Source organism: Myotis daubentonii, chromosome 3 (assembly GCF_963259705.1).
Source record: "Myotis daubentonii chromosome 3, mMyoDau2.1, whole genome shotgun sequence".
In the NCBI taxonomy this organism is placed as follows: domain Eukaryota; kingdom Metazoa; phylum Chordata; class Mammalia; order Chiroptera; family Vespertilionidae; genus Myotis; species Myotis daubentonii.
Window position 1 is genome coordinate 1907490 of NC_081842.1, and position 20602 is coordinate 1928091.

At 44.7% G+C, this 20602-nt stretch overlaps 2 protein-coding genes across 10 annotated transcripts in view; one reads left to right on the forward strand and one right to left on the reverse strand.

Annotated features, from left to right (window-relative positions):
• The window catches only part of CRYZL1 (crystallin zeta like 1), a 35547-nt gene extending 17910 nt beyond the window's left edge, over positions 1–17637 (reverse strand). Inside the window, exons 1-5 of one of the 7 annotated variants that reach the window (XM_059686375.1) lie at positions 17252–17637; positions 16951–17028; positions 5243–5314; positions 4406–4483; positions 1676–1748 (exon numbers count right to left, since the gene is read on the reverse strand). In XM_059686375.1, the coding sequence (XP_059542358.1) occupies positions 1676–1748; positions 4406–4483; positions 5243–5314; positions 16951–17028; positions 17252–17350 (400 nt within the window). In that variant the 5' untranslated portion in view covers positions 17351–17637. Of the gene's footprint in view, positions 1–1675; positions 1749–4405; positions 4484–5242; positions 5315–16950; positions 17029–17241 lie in introns of all 7 variants that reach the window. The other 6 variants (XM_059686371.1, XM_059686376.1, XM_059686370.1 and 3 more) reach the window with 6 other exon arrangements.
• Positions 17638–17993: 356 nt separating this feature from the next.
• The window catches only part of ITSN1 (intersectin 1), a 148725-nt gene continuing 146116 nt past the window's right edge, over positions 17994–20602 (forward strand). For 2 of the 3 annotated variants that reach the window (XM_059686378.1, XM_059686379.1), the window contains exon 1: positions 18000–18241. The gene's annotated coding sequence lies outside the window, so the exon portion shown is untranslated. Of the gene's footprint in view, positions 18242–20602 lie in introns of all 3 variants that reach the window. The other variant, XM_059686380.1, reaches the window with a different exon arrangement.

A 20602-nucleotide genomic window follows, 5' to 3' on the forward strand; every position in this document is an offset into this window, starting at 1 on the left:
TTTTACTCTTCTGCTCCAAGGATTTTCTTGACAAAATGTTTCTGTGCCAAATATCTTAGCCCAACACCAAACTCTGCCATTCTCTCCTTTTCTTTAGTCCTTAGTACATGACATGACTCGCCTCTGCCTGCGCTCAGGGCCCCTCCCTGAGCGACCTCCTGCCGCCCGCGCTCTCCTGCTCACTCCCAGGAGCCTCCCCTGCTTCTCGCTGGGCTGGCCCCTGTCCTCGGACCTTCACAGCGCCCCGCTGTCTCTCCCCTACGTTGTGAATACTTCCTTTTTGGCAATCCAGAAAAATATTAGAGGATATTTTTCCCCATTGATATTTTAGAGAGAGTGGAAGTGAGGGTGTTGGGGGGGGGAAGAGAGAGAGAGAGAGAGAGATATGATGTGAGAGAGGCACATCGATCAGTTGCCTCCAGCACGTGCCCAACCTGGCAGGGGAGGGGGGGTAGGGGAAGAAGGGGCTGGTGCACAGGCCGATGCGCTAACCACTGAGCAGCACACAGGCCAGGGCTACATTATGAACCCTTTGAGGGTAGGGACTTTATCTTATTCATCTTCAGATAACAAGCACTTAGCAAGTGCTCGTTAAATATGGAATAAATGAATAAATAAATGATTGCTCATCTTCTGGCCATTATAATTCTTATTTTTATTTTCCTACAGTGTGTGTAGAAGAAAGGAGAGGGAATAAAATTATGATTTAGCTGTTAGATTACATTGAGAAAGAATCAAATATATTATGGGTTAAAATTACAGGCAAAACTCAAATAGTCTAACTCACTGTATTCCATGCTCATTCACGCACATGCAGAAAGAGCAGCCATATACTCACTGATCACGAACTACCCATTAGCAGCGACCATGAACGGCTGGTCTACTTAGAAACAAATTATTTCAAGTCCTTAGCTTACTGTCCTGCATGTTGAGATCATTATTTACTGCATAAAACTTAACAATTTTTTGAGTTAAGGCAATCATAAAATCTGACTGGCTATTTCTTCCCAGAGCCCATTTTTATTAATTAATTTTTAAAAATATTTTTATTGATTTCAGGGAGGAAGGGAGAGGGAGAGAGAGATAGAAACATCAATGATGATGAGAATCACTGACCGGCTGCCTCCTGCACGCCCCCCACTCGGGATCGAGCCTGAACCCGGGCCTGTGCCCTGACCCGGAATTGAACCCTGACCTGGAATCAAACCCTGACCTCCTGGTTCATAGGTCGATGCTCAACCACTAAGCCACGCCAGCCAGGGCAGAACTTACTTTTAGATGAGCAAAATGCTTAACTTTTAAATGCTCAATTTTACACAAACTTTAAAATTTAATGTCAAAGTAGTTACTATTATGTAAATTTGGGCCAAAAGCCAATGTACAGAGTGCTTTATGCTGGTTTGTAAACAACACTGGTCATTCTATTCAGTACGATTGCTGATATATTGAAACACATAATCCCTAAATATTTACTGAAGTATAATAAGCTCTTTAATTATAAAACACCAGTTAAGTTCTATTTTTCTTTTTAATTTAAAAAAGGAAAACATTTCTGTATAATTACATTTCCTATTTGAAGACGAGTGTATTATTTTATGTGCCAGTTCCCAATTAGCTGCCATGCAATTTTTTTACCTTAGAAAACAGATACAGGTATCTACATCTGAAAACTTACCATCTAACACGATTCCAGCAATTTCTCTCCCAACGGGAAAGAAATCCTTCTCCATCTTCATTTCTGCCAGAAGCTGAATCATGACAAAGGCCATTTATTGTCAAAAGTAAATCCTGGCTTCTTACACCAGAGGGAAGCAAGAGCACAAATCAAACCGCAAAAAAAGCAAATAGGATTCAATATTTGGAATAAAGCCAAAACAAATAACTTCACAAGAGAGGTTTCTCGTTAGAGTAAGAATTGGTTGTTATGTAGGAATTAGGTATGAGTATCATTATTCCAATCACCATTAACATACTTTGTTTAACATCTTTCTTCTGCCAAGTAGGAAGGGAAAATATGTCCCAAATTTACCAGTCGGCTCATGAGATGGGGGAGGGAGCTGGGAATGAGGGGTGAGGCTGCTGAGAACAAAGGATCTCCTTCCCACAGCCTTTAAAACCCCCGGGTGTTTCTCACAGGTCTTGGGTTAAGAAGCAGGTGGGAAGAGGTGATGGATATACTTAGGAAAATTGCCATTTATTTTCAATTTGGAATTTTTTTAAAAAATATATTTTATTGATTTTTTACAGAGAGGAAGGGAGAGAGATAGAGAGTTAGAAACATCGATCAGCTGCCTCCTGCACATCTCCTACTGGGGATATGCCCGCAACCCTGGTACATGCCCTTGACCGGAATCGAACCTGGGACCTTTCAGTCCGCAGGCCGACGCTCTATCCATTGAGCCAAACCGGTTTCGGCCAATTTGGAATTTTTTAAAAAGAATAAATCATTTATTTTTGAGAGAGAGATTAGTGTTTTGTTAATATTCTGGCCAAACTGAGCACTTGACTTCTGAAGTGGCAGAGTATATATACAGATATACTCTGTATAAGCCTGGAGTTTAAGTTCCTGCCATTTATACTTTTACTAGAGGCCCGAAGCACGAAATTCGTGCAAGAGTAGGCCTTCCTTCCCCCGGCTGCCGGCACCGGCTTCCCTCCGGCACCCGGGACCCGGGCTTCCCTCACAGCCCCGGCTTTGTCCAGAAGGTCGTCCGGAAGGACCTCCTAAAGGACGTCTGGTCTAATTAGCATATTAAGCTTTTATTTTATAGATAATAATACCAGAGCCATGGAACATATTTGTAGGTATCATAGTATTTTAGGAATAGTAAGTAAAAAGAAATTGAAGTAATTCTCTTGTATATATTTTTTTATCTTTCAGTATTTAGATCTCCTATATAAGATCTCTTGCCTGGTTGCCAGAAAAATCTTTCAATGTGGAACTTTATACTTTTGCTAAGATGACAACATGACACTCTCACAGAAATACTGGATGTTTTACATGGTTTCTTTTATGCACTCTTGTACAGAGCTATAATCACGGTTATAGCAACTGCCTCCTGCTTCCGTCACCTACCATAAGCGTTTTCGTACATCGCTACACATTTTCATAACCGTGATGTTTAGTAGTTGTGCAATATTCCATTGAATTCACTTTCCTATTTCTATTAGACATGAGATAATTTCCTAGCCTCGGATTCTTCCCTCTTTTCCACCTGCTCCGTCTTTTATATCTTTTCCTGCTTTACTGCACCATCGAGGCCTCCATCTCCCAAAGAGGCTCAGCAGAGGCTGTGGTCGAAGCCCGGTTCGTCCTTTCCCTCCTGGTCCCAGACTGGGACCGTCATGCATTTGCCATCGTGTAAAAGGACAGCGTGGAAGGGCTGAGCGCAGAGCCCGCAGACAAGCAGCAGTCCTCCTTTCCTGCTCAGAGGGCTGCAGAGCAGCCTCCCTTCTCAAGTCGTGCTCAGGGAACAGAGCAGCCAGGGGAAGCTTATGACTTTGTTCTGTAATTTCCCTACATGTGGCTTCATTGCAGAAAACTTTGATTCCTAGAAATTATGGTGACATTATTATCCAATAATTTAAGGGCCCAATAAAACTTTGGTATTGATTTTTACAAAACAGAGTAAATGGCCCCGCTATATCTATCATAGCACATTCAACCACAGCTTACCATTTGAAAACTGACCATGTATTTCATGGTCAATAATGGAAGATGACTAGGGGTAGTGAGAGGCTGGGGATGTGTATGCAGGAGAGAAAGACAAAGAGAAATGATAAGAATATGAACTCTATCTAAAGATGTTAACTAGAAATATCTATAGAATAGATAGTTAATAAATTAGTTGATTCAATTTCTATATTTTTACTATATTTATAAAAGCATTTTCTTCCTTGATTATAGGCCTTAGTAATTATAAATTCTCAGCCTTTCACAATGTAAAGGAGCTTATAAGTTATTTTCCAATAATAATGTAAAATTCATAACTTCAATTAGACCAGTGGTTTGCAACCTGTGGGTCGCGACCCCTTAGGGGGTCGAAAGACCCTTTCACAGAGGTCGCTTAAGACCATCGGAAAACACGTATATAATTACATTTGTTTTGTGATTAATCACTATGCTTTAATTATGTTCAATTTGTAACAATGAAATTGGGGGTCACCACAACGTGAGGAACTGTATTAAAGGGTAGCGGCATTAGGAAGGTTGAGAACCACTGAATTAGACTAATATCTTAATATGGAAACATACAAATTCACATAAACTTTTCCCCTAGCTATTCTATTCTTGTAAAGATGACAATAATTTCTTGGCACTCAGAAGTCAGTTATCATTATATTAGTAAACTAAATAGACCATGAATTCTCATTTGACTTTTAGCCCAAATAAAAGCACCAATACCTTTGTATTTATGTGGCTCAGAGCACAAGCTTTAACCTGAAGTTTCACATAGTTATCCTCTGCGACAGGAAGATTTTCCTAGAACCAATGATAAAATATTACACATTCATTTGAGCCCATGCCTTTATGATGTGAATTTTCATACACAACTGAACAAAATTAAACAGGCCCCAAATCTAACTTTAGGGATGAAAACTAAGAGCTATTTGTATGCCATACTTGTATATTCCATAGTATAATAAGGATTTCGGAACCATGAACACAATCCAGTTTTCCTCTGTCATCTTTCACTACCTCCAAAATCATTTAAGTCAAGAGTCAAAATCTCAGACAGCTTGCTTCTACCACTGGAATGATTTTGGCTTGCGATAGACCTTTCAAACAATCTCCAATATATGAAAATTCCACTCTCTATGCTTAAAGTGGTAAAAAACTAGAAACCATTTAAAGCTTAGTGAATAGGGTGACTTTGCAAAGCTCAGTGTTTTCCACCTCTTTTATTTCACAGTTTGAGAGAATGTATTTTCTGAAATATGACTACAATCTGGAAATTTACTTTATTGTGGTATTCAAAATAAATTGAGTTAATTTTGCAACATATAAGACTATTAAGGTATTGTTTTCCATTTATCTTTTATACCACCACCCAGGGGACTAAACACTCTTTTGTAGCAACTCTTTTAAAAATATAGTTATACTACAATATGGACCAGCACTGTAACATATGATTAAAGGAAAGTAATTCGTAGGGTTTCGTTTAAGTTTCACTAAAAGATCATTTAAACTGGGTAAATATACTTATCTTGTTTCGTTTAATGATTAAACAATTTTTCTCACCCGTTCTTGAAATACAAATGTTATTTTTTCATTTGTAGAACTCTGTTGAAAATATAAGCCTTTCATAGTCACCTAAAGCAAAACAAAAGAAGAAAAAAATATACATGAAATAAACAAACCAACAAAATGTCATCTATACCAAACGAAAGCAAAAATTAAAAAATAGTGCTGGCAAAGGATAAAGTGACAACTAGAAATGTACTTTCCAAACAAAGAAATTTAGATAATAGTGCTTGAAAGTGATCCAGAAGTGAATATGCCATCTTAGCAGAGAAGGGGTTTACAGGTCAGCTTTCCACATGAAGGTGAGCATGTGTTTAATCTCACTTTGCTATTCAATAAAAATGATTAGATGTACTTGGGGGGTGGGGGTGGGGGGAAACAGAAGAGGTTCAGAGAGCTCAATTGTAATTACCAAACGTGTCATTTGAAAGGCGTTCAAAGTCTTAAAAAAGACCATTAGGAAGGGAAAAGTGGGCCCTCGCCGGTGGCTCAATTGGTTGAAGCATTGTCCCCTCCACAAAAAGATTGGGGGTTGATTCTGGGTCAGGGCACATCCCTAGGTTGCAAGTTTGATCCCTGGTCCAGGCCTATGGGAGACAACCCACCAATGTTTCTCTCTCACATGGATGTTTCCCTCTCTCTCAAATCAATAAAAACATACCCTTGGGTAAGGATTAAAAAATAAAAGAAAAAGCCCATCAAGACATCAAAACTGTGCCCTTAATTCTTCTGTGACAGTTTACAACCATTTAATGGAAGTATTTAAATCTGTAGTCTGTGGATTCTTGAAGCACATCTAAGGATTCCAGTTGTTTAATTTTCATAATAATTTTATGAAAGACTAATTTATTATTTTTATTTTAGAGATAGAGGAAGGAGAGAGGTAGAGAGAGAGAGAAACATCAGCTGATTGACTGGCATGTGTCCTGACCAGGAATCACACCGGTGACCTCTTGGGGCACAGGATGGCGCTTAATCAATGAGCCACACTAACCAGGGCAGGACGATTTTCTCTTTCAAATCCTCACCCGAGGATATTTTTTCACTGATTTTAGAGAAAGTGGAAGAGAGAGGGAAAGACGGAGAGAAATATCGATGTGAGAAAAACACATCAACTGGTTGCCTCTTGTGCCCTGACCAGGGCCTGGCTGGGATGGAGCCTGCAACCGAGGTACTGGCCCTTGACCAGAATCAAATCCGGACCCTTGGGTCCACAGACCGACGCTCTATCCACTGAGCCGAACTGGCCAGGGCAAGACTATTAAGTGTAAATTTACAGGAGAGCACAATGTACACGGGAAGTGCAGAGGCCCCACTGCACAGCCTGCTGACCTCTGCGGAGTGTTCGCAGTCACGCAGGGAGCAGCACCAGCACCCAGAAGCTTCTGTGCCCCCGCTACTCGCCACCTCCCTTCCTGGGGACACTAGCCCCTAGCAGCACAGGCTCGTTGGGTCTGTCTCACTTTATGTAAAAGAAATGACATCCCTTATGTCCACTTTCTTTTTCTCAACACCGTGTTTGTTTCACCCGCATTGCCACTGGTAGTTGTAGTTCATCATTCTCATGGCTATACAATATTACTATTATAGTCATCCATTACTATTGATTAGTTCCACTATAGACATTTGATTTTCTTCAGTTTGGGGCTTTTACAAATTATTCTTGTACCTACCTGTACAGGTGAAAGTGTTACTACATTTATTTTATGAAGCAGGAAACTGAGTCTTGCAGAGGTTAAGGCACATACCTAGGGCCGTATAGCACCAGCCGGGCCAGATCTGGGACAAACCAGATGCTCCCAACTCCAAAGCAATTTCTCTTATCCATTATACTCAACGGCTTTCTACTGAGCTGCTAACATTAGGCTTTCCACTTGAAACTTGGATCCTTTAGCTTAGGGTTGTCATTTATGAAGTCCTTTGTTGATAAAACTGATATTTAATTTGCAGAGCCCAGTGCAAATGAAACCGTGGGGAACCTTGCTCAGAAATTTGAAGATTTCGAACTGGTGACCAGAGCACGAAGGCTTCTGGGCGTGAGGTCCAGGGCGAATGTGAAGGCCCCGCCAGGAGCCCTGATGTTAAACCTCGGAGGGTCTAAGGGAGCTGAGTGAAGTCAGCAACGCTTCCTGCTTCCTAGAACATGGCAATCAGATGCTGGAACTGAGAGAAATGGACACACACTCAGGGGACATCTAATGTGTGTAGCACGTACCAACAGGGCATATGAAAACAGTGGGCCAGTCAGGTGACATGAATTCCAACCCTCTGGCAAGAAGGGCTGTGTGTGCATGTCAGTGTGTGGGGGTGTCTGCAGGGGAGCACAGATCCAGCAGCCAGGTGTCCATTCCCGTTGACAGTAAACCGACCCTCTACGCCCAGCTCCCAAGGCCGTTTAAGATGCATGACCCGCTGCCCGTCCGCCTGACGCCCATTCCCCGCGCACACCCTGTCTGATCCCGTCACTCTGCCCTCGCACCACATGGCCACGAGTCTCTGGGCTTCCGGGCCCTGCTTGTTCGCTGAGTCTGCGCTGTCCTTGCTCTGCAGATTGTGCGGAGTGAATCAAGCCCCACCCTGCCCCTCTCCAGTCTCCCCCAGTGACACTCCATCTACCCCATCTGTTCCCTGCTTCTAGATTCCATTACATACTAACACAGCCTTGCCTGCCTCACTCACTCCCTCACTCACTCCCTCACTCACTCACTCACTAGTGGGTTTTCCCAGCTATTGCTGGAGAGAATCAATATCCATTATCATTAAACACTGAAATCCTTGCTCCTGCTCTGTCTGGAGCTACTGGAGCTGCCTTTTGAGAAATGAACTTTTACATGGCAACACCTTGATTTCAAAACATCTCCTTCTGTAATTCGGGAAGCCACTGTTTCCTCTGCCCACTGCATCTTAGAACATGAGCTGTCTCCCAGAGCAGCAGTCACGTGGACCTCAAACCACAGCACCCCAATTTCAAAGGCCTGGGCAGATAACTGCACTACAGCTATTATACACATAACATCACCAGTGTTTTTAGTCAGATGACCCTAAATTGTTCCTCTAAATTTTGGGTTAAAATTGGCCTGGGTGGCAGAAAAAAATAATGCTTAGTTGGTCCAATAAAGAACCAAGTGGGAACAAAAATATCCTCAAAATTACAAAGGGAAGAAAGAGAAGTGTTTTTACAATAGCAGCAAGAAAATTGAGGAAATCTTATTTTACAACCCCCAAAAAGGAATACTTTGTTCTTGACACTTAGAAAATGGTAGAATGGATGGTATTCAAGGCCCAAGTCGTCTCTCGGGCATTGGTCTAGATCAGTGGTGGCGAACCTATGACACGCGTGTCAGAGGTGACACACGAACTCATTTTTTTGGTTGATTTTTCTTTGTTAAATGGCATTTAAATATATAAAATAAATATCAAAAATATAAATCTTTGTTTTACTATGGTTGCAAATATCAAAAAATTTATATATGTGACATGGCCCCAGAGTTAATAGGGTTTTTCAAAATGCTGACACGCCGAGCTCAAAAGGTTCGCCATCACTGGTCTAGATTAAATGGAACACTTAAGTCTATTATGTCAAAATTGTTTTATTGAATGTAAATATACTTGCACACAGGAAATAAATTAGCTGAGCACCTTATAAAATAAAAATATAAGTTAAAATATAGCACTTATCATGCCATTTCCAAGAATGAATGTCATTAACTTCAAAATTATGTTGTACTCTTTTTTCTCAAGAAAAACGATTTTGAATATGATGTTACATGCAATAAACACCAATTATTCAAGAAAAATGACCTTATATATAATATTATATGCAATAAACATTAATATTTCAAGGATAAAAAGATTTTAAGTATAATGATATTACCAAAACTGTACTAACATAGTATGATATCATGAAAGTTGTAGGAAATATTAAAAATCTGCAAATAACAGGATTACTTCTATTATACTTCTAGTATATTTTTTTCCCTTCTGTCTCTATTTTTGTTCATCAGTTTATGTTGTTCATTATATTCCACAAATGAGTGAGATCATATATTTATCTTTCTCTGCCTGGGTTATTTCACTTAGCATGATGCTTTTAAAGTGTATTTTGTTGGATATGAGTATTGCTATTCCAGCTTTTTTTTTTTTTTTCCATTTGCATGGAAAATTTTTTTCCATCCCTTCACTTTCACCCTGTGTCTTTTGTTTTGAGGTGGGTCTCTTGTAGACAGCATATAGTTGGGTCATGTTTTTGTATCCATTCAACTAACCTACACCTTTTGATTGGAGCATTTAATCCATTTACATTTAGGGTTATTATTGAGAGGGACTTATTTATAGCCATTTTAATTCTGTACGGCTAGGTTTCTCTCTCTGTTTCTTCTCAGCAGTCCCTTTACAGCAATCCTTTTAGCATTTCTTGTAATGCTGGCTTGGTGGTGGTGAACTCCTTTAGCCTTTTTTTGTCTGGGAAGCTCTTTACCTATTTGACCTGTCTATTCGAATGATAGTCTTGCTGGATATAGTAATCTTGGTCTCAGATCCTTGCTTTCCATTACTTTGAGAACTTCATGCCATTCTCTTCTGGCCTGTAGAGTTTCTGATGAGAAATCAGGTGACAGCCTTATGGGAACTCCTTTGTAGGTAACAGTTTTCTCTTGCTGCTTTTAAAATTCTCTATTTGTCTTTAATTATTGGCATTTTCATTATGTATGATGTGTCTGGGTGTGGGTCTGTTTGGGTTCTTCTTGTTTGGGGTTCTCTGTGCCTTCTGAACCTGTGTGACTTTTTCCTTTATCAGGTTAGGGAAGTTTTCTACCATTATTTCTTCAAACACCTTTCTGCCTCTTCTGGCACACCTACTATTCTAATATTGTTACGTTTCACATTGTCCCACAGCTCCCTTAAGCTGTCCTCCTGTTTTTTAATTTTTTTCTTTTTAGTTCTCTAATTGAGTGATATTTTCAATTCTGTCTTCTAATTCACTGATTTGATCCTCAGCTTCCCCTAATCTGGTGTATTCCTTCCAATGTGTTCTTTATTTGTATTATGTCATTCTTTATCTCAGACTGTTATTTTTTCATAGTTACTATATCTTTTTTCATACTGTTGAGCATTTTTAACATCATTACTCTGAACTCTGTTTCAGATAAATTTCTTATCTCTGCTTCATTTATCTCTTCTTCTGGAGAATTCGCTAGTTTTTTCATTTGGGGGTTGTTTCTTTGTTTCCTCATTTTGGTTGTCTGTTTGGGTTTATGACTTTGTTTTAGGTAGATTCTCTATACCTCTCAAGCTCTAGTGCAGGATAGTGTTAAAGGCTGTTTCTGACTAATTGGATCAGGCAAAGACTCAAAGCCTCCAGGATTCCGAATTGGATTGCCCCCAGGCAATCATCCTCAGGTATGGTGAGTTTTTTTCAACAGGATGGGGCAGTTGCTTCTGCCTAGAGCAGGGGTGGGCAAACTTTTTGACTTGAGGGCCACAATGGGTTCTTAAACTGAACCAGAGGGCCGGAACAAAAGCATGGATGGAGTGTTTGTGTGAACTAACATAAATTCAAAGTAAACATCACTACATAAAAGGGTACGGTCTTTTTTGTTTTTAGTTTTATTCATTTCAAACAGGCCGCATCCGGCCCGCAGGCCGTAGTTTGCCCATGGCTGGCCTAGAGGCTACATTTAATCTCTTAAGTGGCCTTAGGGCAAGGTGTTTGCCAATAGGGCAGTGGTTCTCAACCTGTGGGTTGCGACCTCTTTGGCGGTTGAGCAACCCTTTCACAGGGGTCCCTAAGACCATTCTGCATATCAGAAATTTACATTACGACTCATAACAGTAGCAACATTACAGTTATGAAGTAGCAACGAAAATAATTTTACCGTTGGGTCACAACATGAGGAACTGTATTTAAGGGGCCAGAAGGTTGAGAACCACTGCAACAGGGTGTGTCAACTGTCTTCCCCCCAGGCAAGGCAGATGTCTATGTGGGAAAGATGTCTTCCACTGTGTGAGGGAATGACTCAGCCTATGAAACTTGGGGTGTCTGCCTTCTGAGCTCTATCCCCCGAGTCCCCAGTCCTGGTTCTGCTCTCACAGCTCCAGTCCACTTCACCCTCCCTCTGCCAGAGCACAAGGTGGGTGACTCCACAGGGAGTTTAATGCGTTGGCCCTTTAAGAGGATACCTGAACTTTGAGCTGTCACTCCCTGGCAGACAGCACCCCACTGCTTTTTACAGCTAGATGTTATGTGGGTACCCTCCTCAGTTTGGTGCTCTCTGCTGGGGAGCCCCACTTCGGGATTAGATCCCAGAGTTCTCAGGGCCCCCCCCCCGCCCCCGCCCCAGCTGAGATATCTCTCCAGGACTTCAGTTGCCGTCTGTGGGTGCCAGGCCAGCCCTTTTGCGCCTCCGCCCCTCCTACCAGGCTCTATGCGTCTCCACCTTCGGTCCTTGGGTATCAGGGTTCTCTCCTGTGAGTTTTCCATTGACTATTCAGGAAGCCTTTCCGTATTTCAGTTGTAATTCCAGCTTGTTCCTGGGAGCATGTCCGTGCCTCAGGGTTCTTTAAAATGATTCCCCCTTCTCCCATTTTCAAAGTCAGCAACATGGCACTTCTATGACCCTGTCTCCATAGTCACATCTCTCGCTCCTATGTTCTACTCTTAACTTTCCTTTATCAAAGAAGAGCTACAGAAAATTTTTAAATGAAAATAAACCTGTTTAAAAATGTAGGCTGGCCAAAACCGGTTTGGCTCAGTGGATAGAGCATCGGCCTGCGGACTGAAGGGTCCCAGGTTCGATTCTGGTCAAGGGCATGTACCTTGGTTGCGGGCACATCCCCAGTAGGAGATGTGCAGGAGGCAGCTGATCGATGTTTCTCTCTCATCGATGTTTCTAACTATCTCTCTCCCTTCCTCTCTGTAAAAAATCAATAAAATATATTAAAAAAAGAAATGTAGGCTGACCCGGCCAGCATGGCTCAGTGGTTGAGGGTCAACTTGTAAACCAGGAGGTCATGGTTTGATTCCCCATCAGGGCACATGCCCGGGTTGCAGGATCAATCCTCAGTGTGGGATGTGCAGGAGGCAGCCAATCGATGATTCTCTCTCATCATTGATGTTTCTCTTTCTCTCCCTCTCCCTTTCTCTCTGAAATTGTACATATATATACATATATACATATATATATATATATATATTTTTAAAGTAGGCTGATATGCCCTATAAAAAGCAAAATAATGTACAGTTTTAAATAGGTTAATTTTTCCAGGTACATTAGATTTTAAATATGTTGAATATAAGTCTACAAATTGAGGATTATGTTTGTAATACTTTATACATTTATAATGGTCCACATGAAACCTATTAGAAAATCTGGAGAAACAAAAATTAAGACACCTATTTTTAATAATTTTTGGTACAAATCAGGGGACTTTGAATAAATGAAACATTTGCTATAAATAACACTTAAAAAAAGCAGTTAGTAAAGTACTGATCTTTTAAGGAATTCTAAAAAGAATCGATGGGAAGACATTTCCAGTGGCATCATCTTAGTTATAACAGCAACATGAACTCTACTTGCTCTCCTGCTACACTAATCCCCTAAGGAGCTCATCTATTAATAATTGTAAATAAAACCTCTACAGATCATTCCTTATCTACACCTTCAGACCAAAAGTGTTCTGAGTATCAGGTCAACCTCACATTCAAGAGGCAGAAAACTGGACTCATCTTTCTCCAAAATGAGATTTGCTGTGCCCTTCTTCAGTCATCAGGATACCTGAGAGTCTGTCACCATTCCTTCCTCTGCATGCCGTTATGGACATAAACCTTCCCTTTTCTTTTGGGATCCTAGCTCACCGGCTCATTTTATGTTCTGACGGGTGTTAGCACAACTGATGTGCTAAGTGTGATGCCTCAGGCCTGGGCTATGGCCACCACCAATCCCTCTGTTACTCTGTGGACAACTGAATTCCCGAAAGTCCAACTCTTTATATACTCAAATTTCTACTGTTCCCCGACACCAACTTTGTAATACTGTGGCCACTTCCGGTTCAGGGTTCAGTTATAAGATCTCTGACCCACCCTCATTCTGTTTTAAGGAAAGCATAGGTATTGTCAAGCAGCCAGGCTACAGAACAACAGATAAATCAACTCCCAAATGTGGCCCCAGAGCTCATCGCTCTGCCAGGACTGGTGCACTGCAGCATGATATAGCTGGAGGGAGAAATCTTCAGTTACACTGAAGAGATGACTTAGATGTTAAGGTGATTTTTTTAGTTGATTGACTTTAGAGAGAAAGGAAGAGGGGAAGAGAGAGGGGGCGGAGAGAGAGAGAGAGAGAGAGAGAGAGAGAGAGAACGAACCATGGATTTCTTGTTCCACATACCTATGCCTTCATTGGTTGCTTTTTGTACGTGCCCTGACCTGGGATTGAACTGCAACCTTGGTATATCAGGATGACACTCTAACCAACTGACCCACCTAGCCAGGGCAATGTTAAGTTTTAATAGTGTTCTCACTAACCTGTGAGACTTTTCATACTATCCACATATCAGGTAAAGAAGTATGTCAACCCTGTGCCCAAATATTTGGTTAAAAAATATGGTCAGCAAATCAGTCACTGGATGGAGTTTGGCTTAAATCCCACCCTTCGCAGGTGGTGAGGCATGTACTCCTCACTGGCTGGGGCGGCCCTGCTTCTCGGAGGCGGTGCTGCATGGCCTTCATGGAGGACTCTCCGCCGTGGAGGCCACGGGCTCTAGAATCCCGGCCACTCTAAGGACACGTTGCATAAGCATTGAGCAGAGATGGGCCACGACGTCACGAGATGGTCACGGAGACACGAGATGGGTTCACGCCTGGCTGGCCGGAGGAAGCATTTCTAGCTGATACATGTTGTAAGAGCTTCTATATCCCCTTTTGGTATGTAATCTACACGTAGGAAAACACATGGGGTTGCATGGTCCCTACTGGAGGGCTTCACAGAGACTGGCCACGTGGTCACAGCGGCATCATAAAGGGGACCCCAGCCTCGGCTGAGGGGGAGGAGGGCTGGGAGGCCACCTTAAATCCTCTCCTAATTATGACAATTAGATTCCTGTGAGCATTATTAAGACATACTCAACTGAGTTCACACGCCTGGGGCATAATCTTTATAGCTCACACAACCTGAGAGTGAAAGATAGGTGAAGAATTAGGAAAGGATAATTTTTCTTTTTTGACATAGGCTTTAGGCAGAAGCAAAAAAGAAAAGAAAAGGCATTTGCTTGCAGATGTCAAATCGCTGCCTATCTGTGCAACAAGTGGTTTCAAACGTGTCTGTCTAGAATAGTGGCTCCCAACGACTTCTGGATCTCAAAAAAATTTTTCATTCTCTCCTGCCTCCAAGAGAGCATAACTTTTATTATTGACTGATCTACACTTAGGATTCTTATTGGAGGCTTTCCCCTGCCACTACCTCCAGGGGGTGAGTAATAGGTGGGTTGGGGTGGGGGTGGGGGGTGGGATGGTCATTGTTTTAAGGAACGGAACTCTTTGGCCCGGTGACTATTCAATGTAAGGCCATTTAATACAGTAAGTTCCAGAACAACAGAAACGTAACTTTCATTTATCTTACTAGTTAGCATCACATATTCCTCCAGTGTGCCATGGAAACAATGGAGCCAACGGGGTGATGACTGGCAGTCTCCTTCTGCTGGCTTAGTCATGTGACCCTGCGAATCGCTGCCCCACTTTCCCTCCCCTGACCGACTCAGCCAGTCCCCTCCACTGAGTTTGGAAACGCCTATTTGATTTTTCAACTCACTACAGAATCTTAAAAAAAATATTTGATTTTAGAAAGAGAGGATGGAAGGAAGAGAAAGAAGGTGGGGGGAGGGGAAAGAGGGGGAGAGAGAGAGAGGGGGGGGGGAGAGAGAGAGAGAGAGGCACTAATTTGTTGAGCCACTTATTTAGGCACGCATTCATAGGCTGATTCTTGTATGTGCCCTGACAAGAATCGAACCTGCAACCTTGGTGTATCAGGACGACACTCTTACCAACTGAGCTACCACCAGGACCTCACTACAGCATCTTAATGAAACCATCTCTTGCTTCAGATGCAAGGTAGAAATTGCAATTTTGATTAAATATTTACTAATAAATTCACCATCGAGAGAAATAATTTACAAGATGTCACATTTATTATAATGTATAAAGTTAGAAGGAAATTATTTTGCAAAATACCATATTTTAGCATGTGTGGATATATGTACTTTCACTCTTCTATTCACAAACCTCTCCTTAGTTCCAAGTTCATTGCGTCTAGAAAAATCACTAGTAAAGTTGCCTTTGAAATATTCTATGTGAAGTTCACATGAGCAAGAAAACATTAATTTTTACCAATTAAAAAATGATTTCACCAAAAACAAAAACACACCATGATTCCATAGTGAAACATGTTAAGAATTCCCGAATCTTCCCATCTTTATGGAAGTACACAAATGAATCAAGGCACCATACTGCTGCCCAAGGTATAGTGCCTCTTCAGAGCCTAAACATCTCAGTGGTTTTCATACCCTTCTTCAATCCAGAACTTTGATTTTGAATACACAGCACTGAGAGTTGTAAAACTCCCAAAATATTTCAGTGCAACTGACAGGCAACTTGACCTTGTACAGGGAATCCTTTGCCTCAAATCTGAACAACTCATCCCCTGCCATAAACTGGAGCAGAGGCACCAATGACATGAAATTAGTGATAAAAGATAGTAACCATACCCTGAGTGTTGACAGATAGGATTTGGAAATCATAACTGAGCGGTTGAATCCTGGTTCTCCTACTTGCTAGCTATATGCCTCTGGGCTACTTAATTTTAACCTTCAAATCTATAAATCAGAGAGAGTAGCTCTGACAAAGGGTTGCAATAAGGATTAAGTGACATATGCAAAGCACTCTATAAGTTTTGGCTATTGTTACTATTACTTCTGTAAGTTGGGCAGAGAACCTCTAATGTCGTCCTGACGCCCATCTCAGAGGGTTTGGTCACATGCAACCCGAGCGTGAACACCTCTGAGTTCCTGCAGGGGCAGCTGTGTCATTGGGATCTGCGCTGCCCAGCAAGGATGGGCCACTAGCCACAGGTGGCTAAGGAGCACTTGAACTGAGTCTATCGGAATTAAGGTGTGCTGTAAATGTAAAATACACATCAGATTTCAAAGACAATAAGAAAAAAAAGAATGTCTAATATCTCAATTAAAAATGTTTATTGTTGATAATTTTTTTGGAAATACTGGGCTAAATAAAACATTACAATTCATTTCACGGGCTTCTTTTCACGTTTCTTTTTAAACTATGGGTATCACAAAATGTAAAGTGACCTAAGTGGCTCGCCTTATACATGCTTGGACAGAGCTGATGAGGAAGCGGCGCCTGGGAGCTCGGTGGAAAGGCGGGTCCCAGGCCCCGCCCGCCCCTGAACCACATCTGCACTTGAACGTGCAGCCAGCCAGGTGGTTCTCACGCCGGCTCCAGGGTACCAGCTGCTGAGCTGAAGAGGGCAGGCAGCTCTGGCCCTCGAGTCACATAAATGCCAATACCCTCGCTTTCTTTAGGGAACTGCTCCCAGAAAGGAAAGTGAAGGGGTAGAAAGCGGTGGCAGAGGAGTTAAGGGAGAAGGAAAAAGAAACTCAAATTTACAGGAACAAAATGCGGCAGGTGGGGGGAAACCAACCTGGGAGATTCCGTGGAAGGGAGCTTGCCGACTTTTGCCTCCTTTCAATGTGGAGGGAGAAGCAAACAGAGCGAAAACCTGTAAGGAAGGAGCAGGAAGGAAATCGCGAGACAGATCAAGTCTTCCCCGCCCCTCGACGGCCTCAGCTAAGTGAGCTAGGCCTGGGCCCGAGGGCATCTGAGGCTGCGGTGCGGCGCGAACCGCCACCCGCCGCAGAGCTGGATGGTTACGCGGGGCGCCTATTGACCTTTCGTCCAAAGCCGCATTTCCCGAGACACACGACGAACTAACCGGGACTCACCTGCTTCCGAGAGGCTCTAACGGCCTGCCCCTTCGCCGCTGCCACCTTCGAGTCCTTCTGCAGAGAGCCCGCCTCCGCCGGCCCAGGCCCTACTCCCATTGGCCAGGCCGCTCGTCACTCCCGGACTCTCAGAGCTGTCGAGACCGCCATAGCAACCGAACTCGGAACTACATCTCCCGGCATGCTCTGCTCGGAGGCGAGGAGAGGTGCCGCACAGGGGCTACCAATAAATGGGTGAAGTTGTAGTCACCTGGAGGGTTCCGTTTTATGCAAATTTCAGTTAAAGACCACACCAGTTTTCATTCCAACCGTTTGCCCTACCACCTTCCGTGGACTGTGCCCCGCCTCCCTTTTTGCCTTAGTTATTCTCTTCTTTAAAATCTTCCTTAACTAGATTAGCTGAATGCATCCTAACCAGTGTCTCGCGTGGCAAAGGACAGACGCACTGATCCAAGATCAGAAGCTTGCGGTTACGCCTTCTGGAAAGGGGGCGGGGAAGAAGATGCTTATGCCCGCCTCCTTGGAGCTAGCTGATTGGTTTACTGGAATGTCATTCCGTCCTCTTTCATCTTTATTGGTCCCTCTCTATGGGTTCCCTAGGTGGGCGGTGCTAGAGGCGAGGGGCGGTGAGGAGGTGCGGACCCCTTCCTCCGATTGGAGGCTGCTTGTCCCCACCCACCTGTGGGCGGAGTCGGAGGGGGGATAGGGGCGGGGCAGGCCGCGGAGCGAGATGAGCAGATAGGCGGGAGCGAGGGAGCGAGGGAGGGCGCGACGGAGGTAGAGAGGAGCGGAGAGAGGGAGGGAGCGCAGCTTGGTTGCTCCGTAGTACGGCGGCTCGCGAGGGAGAGCCCCTCGCGGACTCGGGGACGCCCGGAGAGGCGGGCGGGCGGGGATGGTGTGCGGGGCCGCGGCTCCTGCGTCCCTCCCCGCGGCGAGTGAGCTGCACTGATTTGTCCCGGGGGCGGCAGCGCGGACCCGCCCGGAGATGAGGTGAGGAGCGGGCTGCACGGCGGCGGCCTGGGCCGGGGACGCGGCGGGCGGGGGTCCGCGCGGGGGTCGGCGCGATGGCCGCCCGGGGCTCCCGTCCCGAGGGCCGCCCTTCAGCCTTTGCCGCGCGCCCGGGAGGCGCGGCCACGGCGGCCCCTCGCCTCGTCCTTCCCATCCTCCCGGGGGCGGCCGGCTGGCGGGCGCCGGGAGGCCGAGGGGCCGCGGCGCGCGGAAGGGGTGGCGGCCGCGGAACGGGCTTTGGGTTGAATGGGTGTCCGCAGCCCCAGTCGGCCGAGCAGGGTCCCTCCCTCCCCAGGGGACCGGGGGGCAGTCGGTCCTCCAGGGCTGACCTCGCTGCCCTCGGCCGCCGGAGCGCGGCGCGCCGGCCAAGCCTCGCCTCCCCGCCCGCCTCCCGGGATCCGGAGCCCGCGGGGAGCGGCTGCGCGCCGTCCGCCTCTGCCCGGCCTCGGGTCCCGGCTCCTCGTGCGCCGGCCCAGCCCGGTCCGTGCAGGGCGGTGGGTGCCGGCCGGCGGGCTGCACCGCGCCCCGGGCTGGCGGCTGGTCCCTCCGCGCGCCGGGAGCGCGTCCCCGGTGTCCGCCTCCTTTCCCCGCGCACCCGCAGGGTCCCCGGTGCGGACCGGGGCATCGCCGCGGTCTCCTGGCTGGAACGGGGAACTGCGATCAGAACCGCAGGGAGAGGAACCCGCCAGGAGCGGGTGGCACTGTGGTGGGGTGGCCTTTGGATCCGCGAGCAACTTCGCGGCTCACGCGTCCTGCGGGCATCCTTTGTGTGAGCCGCACGCAGGAGGCTGCGCTGCAGGGACCGAGGCCGGCTCTGCAGCCGGAGGCGGCGGAGGTTTGGCAGCCGCCGGTGGGAAAGTTTCCCGGGGAACTTCGCCTCCCGCGCTAGTCCGGGCAGCGCCGGCCTGAAATCGCACGCAGATGCCTCCCGGACAGATGCGCTTCTTTGTGCTTCTCCGCCGGCATCCTGCGCTGCGCGGCCAAAGGCGAGCACCTCATGGAAACAGGTCCGATCAAACGTGTAGATAATAAAACAAATGCCGGACAAATAATATAATGCACCTGGAAGTCTCAGCTCGGGCAGCGGGAGGCAGTTCACTAATCCCTTTGCACAGATGAGGGGCAGGCTCGGGGAGCTCCTGGGTTAGGTGGGGGCAGGAGCCGGGCCCAGCTGGATAATGGGGTGCTGCTCTTACCTCTAACTAGGCATGTATTTGTTGGGATGCCCTTGTCCTGAGATGACTGAAGGTGCTTAATCACCCCTCAAAGTTATGATTTCTGTCTACCTCTGAGAACTATAGTTTTCTTTTAATTCACTGTAATAGTTTACTTGAAACATTTATATTGTCTTGATGGGTTTGCTTGTAGCTGTATGTATACATATATATTTAAAATATTGAGAGAGGGGGTCAGTGGGTAAAAGGGGACATCTGTAATACTTTCAACAATAAAGATAAATTAAAAAAAAGAAAATATTGAATTCTTTCTGTAGGAGGTTTGATAAGAACTCAGGAACTTTTAAGTAATCTACATTGAGAAATACGGGACAAGAGTGATGGCATTAAAACGATTTGTGAAACTCCTTTAAGTAGCTCCAATAAGGAGTTTCTGATTGAACTTTTCTTTAAAGGCATTTTTAAATCTAAGAATGAGTTTATTGAAATTGCTGCGGGACATGGTACCTTCACAAAACCATTATTATTCCGCCTGAGTAGGAGAGGAAACGAATAGGTTTTTGATGTACTTGGGGACCCTGTGGCTTGTTCAGATACCAGGCATTGTGAAATGGGGCATAAAACGAGTGGTAGTAGTTGGTTCCGCAAAATGTTTGTCCCTCCAGCATTTTTTTTTTGCAGATGACTGGCGACTTTCTTTTTCTCAATGCTTACCTCTAATATGGGTAGTAGACCTCTACTTAAGCTCACCTTTCCCCCAAATGCCTAGATTGAGGCAAATTTAAATCTCCTATAAGAGGTTAAGGAGGAGGTGCTGGTAAGTTCCTCTACTCTAACCCATCCTTTTAATCTGCTAGAGTTGTCAATGACCAGAACAGAGAATGAATTAATCACAGGAGGGTTGGGTTTATTACTCAGTTCAAATTCCACTGCTCTAGAGTTTTGTCTTCTGAATGCTCGTTCCCTTCTGAATGGCTCTAGCTCCTGGTGGGTTTCTCCAAGCCTGGACCTCAGATCACTTCCAGCTGCATTAGCTGAGGTTCTCCCCTCAGAATCAGACTCACGGTGGTGTCATGTTCCCCTCTCACTGAGTATTTCCTAAAACCGTCTCTGGAAATGGATATAGCAAGTTTTTCGAGTAGCAATGCTTTTTTACCTTAGGCTGCTA